We start from the raw sequence: 8,142 nt of genomic DNA on the forward strand, positions 1-8,142 counted from the left end.
ACCTGGTACCTTTCGAAGATTTCCCCCTCGATAGCAAAAAAGTGCACATCAGAAGATGAGACGAACGTTATGCTCAATTGGGCAGAGCTCGACGGCGCAACGCGCTAAGAAGACTCCGGTTGAGTTCCTTTAGAGATCCCGGAGACCTTTTCGCAGCGCATAGGACGGCCACCGTGGGAGTTTAAGTGCGGTGAATCCCACATAACTCTAAGTCGTTTCCACGGCACCAGGTACCATTTGAAGATTTCCCCCTCGATAACAAAAAGGGTAAGAAAATATTAGAATAAAATTGAAACAATATCTTTAATCTATTAAAGTCGATGGAATTATTTTTAAAAGTAAATCATAGAACCTTCGCATACTATTCTTATAATAAGATATATAAGATAAAATATCTGATGAAATATATAATATATAAGGAGGTACCTAATATCTAAAACTAAAAAAGAATATATATGAAGTAAATAACAGTACAACTAGAGTCTAACTAAACATTTTGCTCATGCAAAGTCTCCTTAGTAATTTCTTCTGAAGCCACGGAGTTTATGATAATCTTCAGGCCACACTATGTTTTCTATCCACGTCAATACTGATACCACGCTGATGTAAATGCCCGGGGAATCAGGTAAACCGCACCGATGGCCTGCAGAAGTCACTCCGATCACACTGTGCATGGACCCCGACGTAGTACAGACCTTCACTTGTATAGGACCTCCGGAATCACCCTAGAATTAAAATATTACAGTAGGTAGGATATTGACGTGTAAGTAAGTTATTTCTACCTAATAACAGCAGTGTTAGGCGCTACTGTGTTCCGTTTTGAAGTGTGTGGTAAGGGAGACAGACTTTTCCGAGGCGTTCCAGCTTAGTCCTCAGGTGTAGCGGCGCATCTGTGGCCGACCTCAGGTAGGAATACCTGATCCTATTGGGGGTTGATTACAGATGTCCATGGGCGGCAGTAGCCATCAGATGGAGTGCATGCTCATCTGCTACTCCTATATTATAAAAAAGCAAAGTTAGGAACCGTACCTGACAAGTGTCGATTCCACCACCTTCAACACCAGCGCAGAGCTGGTGCGTTCGAAACACCCAATTCCCACTCTGATCCTCAACCAATTTCTTTTCACACGTTTCATATTTTATCATGTTCACAGTCGCTACTTGGAGGCGATCGGGCATCTGTTTACTATCTGAAACATTAAAAAGAATATTTATTTATAAACTTACTACGTTGCAAGGAATTTCAAGATATGAGCCATATTCGTATCTTATAAAATGTTTAACTACATAACTTTCAATCAACTAAAATTTCCAAAGAAAATGTCACATGTGGTTGCTTTCTTCAGAAACAACTCAACTGTGTCCTTTAGTATAGGTAAGCTATAATAATCATCTAAAAAAGTAAAACGAGTATTTTTCGATCAGAGAGGTACCCTCCGCCACACCTCTTTCAAGCGTGAAGCAATTTCGGTGGAAAAGTCTGGATGCCGGCTGACTAACGTATGAGGTAAATATGCTATTCCTTTAGCAACGCAGCTGCAATCGGCTTTAGGCAGAACCTCTGTTCTAAATGAAGTTGGTTGAAATGTCTTTAGGTTCTCTTATCATCAAATTTGCTTCTATACTTACATATTTTTGCTAACAATGATTCTAACATTTTGTTTGAACATTATTAAAAATCCATACCTTTGTCAGTAAATCCCCATCCAGTAATATTAACTTCCGTAAATTTTGTCGGAGTTAACGAGGTTGAAAGGCAAGCAGGATGAATCTTCTTTGTGAAAATCACTTCACTCCTCAATTCTAGAAGGGCTACATCGTAATAGTAAAATTTTGGATTGTAGCTGGGATGAGTGGTAATATTTTTAATCCTTACGTTTTTTCTGTTGCGATCTTTAACCTGAAAGTATAAAATAATTAAATAAATATTTTTTTCTAATTATAACCTCACTAGGAGATCCAGCGTCGTGGGTATCGCATGAACAAAGATTACTTTAAAATCGAGGTCTTGGATGGAATTCTAAATTGACTTCCGTAGAACTTCCGTCTGGGTAATCCACAACAGTCCTCGCAGTGATCATTTGTCATAGCTTGCGATCACACTTTAGCTGCAACAAAATTTTCCAACCACTTGGGAAATGCTGGTTAAACTGTCGGTCCGACGTAATGTGAACTTACCTTGTCACTAATATATTCACTCCCCATTCTAACTATGCGTGGTATGGGTTCCAGAACTCCTTTGCCGTTGTAAGAGGTACAGTGAGCTGCGGTTAACACGAACTTGTTGCTTATCAAGGATCCACCGCACAAGAAGACGTATTTATATACCAGTTTCTCCTGATACAACCAACCCACTGCGACCTGAAACGATAAGTTTCCTTCTATTACATTGAAGTAGCAGACGAGCATACAGTCCACCTGATGGTAAGTGGCTACTGCCGCCCAGGGACATCCGTAATCAACCCTAGATTGGATTAAATATTCCTACCTGAGGTCGGTCACAAATGCGTTGCTAGCCCTGTAGACTAAGTTGGAACGCGTCGTTTAGGTATGTCTCCCTTGCCACACTCTTGGAACCGGAATATAGCAGCGCCAAACAGTGTTGTTGTTAGGCAGAAATAAGTTTGGCGGTGGTGCCTCCAGTATAGAACCAGAAAGGGAGTGACCATTTTTGAAATACAAGCCAAGTCTTTTTTTATTTATAAACCTGATAGCAATACACTGCTTACACTACTTACATACATACAAATAAATACACACAAAAAGAGGGAAAACCAAGTATATAAAGGGAAAATCATATATTACCATATGAGGAAAATCTCCTGGACTCGCGTTTTTTCCACCAAGTATTGTAAGCAAACCATCTGAAAACGCAAAAGAACATGAAAATATGTATTTTTTTTAAATGAACCTTCTCCTTTATTTTGTAATTTATCATTACTTCCCAGAATTTCATCATTAAAGACACTATCCGATGGCAGAATAATATAAAGAGTTTTTTTTCAAAATAAACTTCTTTTGTCTTATCCGGCTAGAATAATACATGTTTTTAATTAGATGATATAGTTTTAATTTATGTCAAAATCGGCCTAACTCCTTTCAGCATTTCAGTTTCAGTATTTCGCTACGATAATTTAAAAATAATTAAAAAAATACTAAGATAATTTAAAAATTCATCCTGTATAAATAGCCATATCATTAGTAAATAATTGTTATGTATCTAGTATCAATTAAAATGCTATAATAATATGTTTTGTAATATTGATAAGACAGTGATAACTTAATCGTTCAATTAGCGTCTTAATTGGACTATTAGAGGTTCGAAACCTCTGTCACTGTACCTTTACCAAGAGATTTTACGTTTCGACAAATATTACTGTTTTGGTATTTGTTTACGTATTTGCCCATACAAATTCCAATCAGCGCCCCTAGCGGATTGTGTCAGAACTAGGAAATCGTATGGGCCAATACGTAAACAAATACCAAAACAGTCATATTTGTCGAAACGTAAAAACTCCTCTGGTGAGGGTACTGATTTCTCAAAGTTACGAAATAACTATGACTCAATTTAACAGAAATGTGTCAGGATTTCTATATTTGTGTTTTAATCCAAATATAATAAATAAAAACGAATTCGTAAGGCCGTATATCGAAGTACCTACAGCCGCAAGCCGTAATTATAATTAAAATCTAATATTAAGTTAATGAATTATTTTAAAATGGTCTTATGCGCTCTTTCGTGCACTTATTTTTTAGTTATGAGATTTTAACGTAGATGTCGTTGTTGTAGAATACAAAAATAAGTAATGCATGTACTTACTACTCCTTAAATTTCTCATTATTTCATCCTTATTATTCATCGCTCGCTTGTATTCGCAACATTCTGGAAATTAACAATTAATTACAATCCTCAATGGATATCTTGTGCATAATATACGGCAATTCTGGATAGTCGTTTAAGACGGTGGTAGAATTCTTTGTCGTTCATCTACGGAGGCACCATCGTGACCTAGTTCTGCCTACAATCTTCAACGCTGGTGTATTCCGATTTGAAGAGCTTGGTAAAGTAGACACTTATCCGTGGCTTTCCAAATTAGTGCTATTATCTGGGATTGATTACAAATATGGGTGGCAGTAGCCACATACCATCAGGTGAACTGCATGTTAATTTGCTACTTTACCGATATAAAAAAGGAAAAGGGCTAGTAGGATAGTATACATGTAGGAAGGTATATGATTCATATGAATATTCAAGTTGTAAATATTTCATCCGTCATTCTGCACTGATGATGTAGGTACGTCAATTCATCATCTGGGTTCCAATTTCCGTATCCTGGCAAACAAGAGTCAACGCAAAGAGGTGATTAAAAATGTGGAAGATTAAAAATATACTATATGCATCATTCTTTAACATATGAGGCATCGTTGGATTAATCTTAAATATGAGAGTATAGGCTATAATATTTGAAGGTGGTTGTGGTTCGACTCCGGCGGCACCACCGCCACACCTATTTCTGCTTCATAACAGCAATGTTAAATGCTTCTGTGTTCTGGTTGTAAGGTTATGGTAAGGCGTTCCAGCTTAGTCCTCAGGAGTAGCGGCGCATCTGTGGCCGACCTCAGATAGGAATACCTAATCAAATTTGGAGTTGATTACAGATGTTCATGGGCGGTAGTAGCCACTTACCATCAGGTGGACATGCTTGCCTGCTATTCCTATATTATTACGAGTATATTATTATTATAAAAAGCAGTCACATATTTGTATTTATATTAACTTTTTAATTACTTACTTCGATCAGCAACTCTGTTTCCACACTTTGCATCGTCGTCTGTCGGTGGCAGCGGCTCACATATCTCCTTCCTAGTTTCCGCATGTGCATCTTCTATATGTCTAAGTGCCACCGTATTCTCAATAACTTCTGCTTTCTCAAGTGAGTCCGAAGTGTGTATGGGCTTTAAAAAAACAAAATCTATACTTATAAATGTGATAGAGCTCTCTCTGTGGTTATTATACCGGCCGCATCACTGCCATATTTTTCTTCCTTATACGATCAGTGTTAAGCGTTGTTCTGTTCTTATTTATAGGGTGTGGTGAGGGAGACATTCTTATCAGATGCATTAAGGTTTAGCCCTTGGGGGTAGCGGCGCATCGGTGCCGACGTTAGATAGGAATCTAATATTATATGGGAACGATTACAGATGTCCAAGGGCGGCATTAACCACTTACCGTACGGTGGACTGCTCGTCTGCTATATTATAAAGTTATAAGACAAAATACAAATCAAAGATTCATCATCGCAGAGCCTAAGCCACGTATAACAGAAGCGTGAAATTTGGATAAAAAGTAGGCCTGTTTTATGACTTACGCACAATTCAGTAAATATTTTTTTTTATATTTCACATTGTTAGGGGAAGAAGCTGACAGGAGTTTTATTTCCCTCAGGTCATCAGTCAGGTCAATGTTCACTTAAAAACAGGAAAACTGACTTATTCAATGCTACATATTTACAGTTATATTCATATCATTAAAGTTATGAGTGGTATATCAGCATAATATTTTTTTAGGTAATTGGAATTAAAAACAAATAGTTCACATGAAGCCATTTTAATTTGAAGAGTATGATATGACATCGAATGCGTAACAGGAGTTCCAACTTAGTCCTTACCGGGGCCAAAGTCTGTCTTTACGTGATAAGCTATTTTGCCTGCCTGACCACAAACCCATGTGGTGAGTATCTTAGATAACAACACATCTGTGGTCATCTTCTCGGCTCCCGATGTTTTCCTTGACCATTAAAGCAAGTGAGTATAAAGTTATAAAAATCACATAAGTCGAAGGAATCAGATCAGGCCAAGATGGCGGAAAACTGCTGGATTCAAAGGGCACGGGACCGGTTGGAATGACGTCAATTAGGGGAGACCTGTGTCCAGCAGTGGACCTTAAAAGGCTGATGGATAGATGAATAGCCTGAGGCCAAATTTATGATGATTATCTTAAGAAGTACTCACCACTATACCACAGAAGAATATTGCCAAAATTGCTCCTACCGCTGAAAAAATCGTGACTAAGCACAGAATATAGGCAATATTGTCACCGAGCAATATAAAACACCTATGTCTAGGCAACAACATTATTACCAAATATTAGAACACATTACACACTACTCAACATTACTGAACGCTTGAATCATTTGTGGTTGACTTACGGCAACAAACTTAAATTGTTTCTATAAGCCGCTTAGAATAAGAAACTAATTCTACTACAATGTAGACTATTATTAAAAAAGAAAACAAAAATTAATAGCAATAGCTAATTATTAATAGAAGGTATTAATCAAAAGTGTATTAATAATTATAGGCATACGTAAATCTTCAAATTATTATCGAAGATTTCTTTTTGTACCTAACCTAACCTAACCTAACCTAAACCGCGTCTCACGTCGCCGCAAATACGTGATTTAGTTATAAGTATATATTAATATGTATGTTAGTCTGTAAGGTATATATGATATGGACCTCTGTATTCAATTATACTTTTGTATCTTTGTTTATATTGTCTGAAATAAATGGTTATTATTATTATTATTATTATTAAACGATAAAGCAGATAGGCTACCTGATGGAAAGTATTCACTGTTGCCTAACGTTTATACACAAGAAGTCACCAATACATTGAGTCGCCGGTTCTACGGGAGACCACTTTTTGCACTATTTTTGAAGAGCCTCATGTTATAGCGCTCCGGGAATACCTCAGAAAGAAGTTCAGTCCGTTAGTGGAAATAACACCCGAAAGTGAAGGATCACTACAAGTCAAGTTAGTTTGGAACTTCATACTTCGACGAATTGTTTTTTTTATAATATAGCAGACAAGCATGCAGTTCACTTGATGCTAATTGGGTACTGCCGCCCAAAGACATCTGTAATCAACCCCAGATATTATTACATTCCTACCTGAGCCCGGTCACAGATGCGCCCCTAAGGATTAAGCTGGAATGTGTGGAAAAAGTATGTCTCTCTTACATACCCTTCAAACCCAAACCCAGCAGCGCTTAACACTGCTTATATTAGGTAGAAATAAGTGTGGCGGTGGTACCGCCGGAATCGAACCACACAGGGTTCTACCGCCTTCTAAATATAGCAATAGATAGGTAACACAGGCACCACATAAAATAGTTCACATTTCAATTATTTTCGATTTGTTCCATACAAATTAAAAATAAACTTTTATACAAACATTAATCATGCCTATAATTGGCACTCATATTTAATATTATTTAATAACCAACTTTTTATAAGCCGAAGCCTTAACTTTTCTAAATAAATTAACAGAAACACAATTTAAACGCAAATGACCAACAAAACCGGCAGAGTAACGTTCTTTACAAAGACTGGAAAATACCCAGAAGGCGATCTATAGTAACCTTTTATACGCCTATTTTTAGTTAATACCCTCATTTGACAATAATAAATCGAACGTGTATTAAGATGGGTAGTTTTTTTAAGTTTTTTTCTAGCAACACTTCTTTCTAAACGTCAGCTGTCAATGTCAATGGTCATTCAAAGTGAAAAGTTCATTTTAACGGTCATTTTCTCCCAAAATTTGAAATAGTTTTTGAAACTACGCCCAGAAAAAATCCTGTAAGTATGCAATTGTTTTTATTTCGTAAAGTAGAACATGTATTTTATCTATTACTATAAAGATAACGTACGAAATAAGTTACGCTGGTATATTTTTTCTCATTCAAAAATAGTTCGAAAATATTAATCTATAGCCGTGTATGAAATCTTCAAGTGGGAAATTTCCCACTAGGTTTCCCTAGAATCATAAGTAAATAATAAAAAATAGTTGATTAATTATATTTGTTTAATCTTATAATTAATAATTCATTTAATGTTGCATTGTCTATTTTTTTCCCTATATAAAAATCGACGAGTAAAGACGCTGACAAAAGTTAGTCAAGTGGTAAATTATTATGTTCATGGATATAGGGAAATAATTTTCCACTGCAAAAAAAAAGCTACTTGCTACGTACTAGTTTTTTTTTAGTATTCAAGTCTTTAATCTCAATATAACCTCGTACTGATATATTAAAATCAACTTGTTTGAAGTCATGGCCGATTAAGGGTTAAATTTTCTTT

General features: G+C 36.4%; 1 protein-coding gene across 1 annotated transcript; it reads right to left on the reverse strand.

The window, feature by feature from the left end:
• Nucleotides 1-293: 293 nt before the first annotated feature.
• On the reverse strand, nucleotides 294-6,213 carry LOC140748999 (anionic trypsin-2-like). Its single transcript, XM_073081998.1, has 8 exons — nucleotides 6,013-6,213; nucleotides 4,794-4,956; nucleotides 3,821-3,883; nucleotides 2,806-2,864; nucleotides 2,179-2,361; nucleotides 1,687-1,900; nucleotides 1,030-1,190; nucleotides 294-725 (listed from the first exon to the last, which is right to left on the reverse strand). Exons 1-8 carry the CDS (start codon nucleotides 6,133-6,135, stop codon nucleotides 516-518), a joined length of 1,176 nt encoding a protein of 391 aa, XP_072938099.1. The 5' UTR covers nucleotides 6,136-6,213; the 3' UTR covers nucleotides 294-515.
• Nucleotides 6,214-8,142: the final 1,929 nt, after the last annotated feature.

The sequence above is a fragment of the Epargyreus clarus genome, unplaced genomic scaffold (assembly GCF_041222505.1).
Source record: "Epargyreus clarus isolate Ecla_fem2 unplaced genomic scaffold, WU_Ecla_fem_2.2 ptg000017l, whole genome shotgun sequence".
NCBI classification, from domain to species: Eukaryota; Metazoa; Arthropoda; class Insecta; order Lepidoptera; family Hesperiidae; genus Epargyreus; species Epargyreus clarus.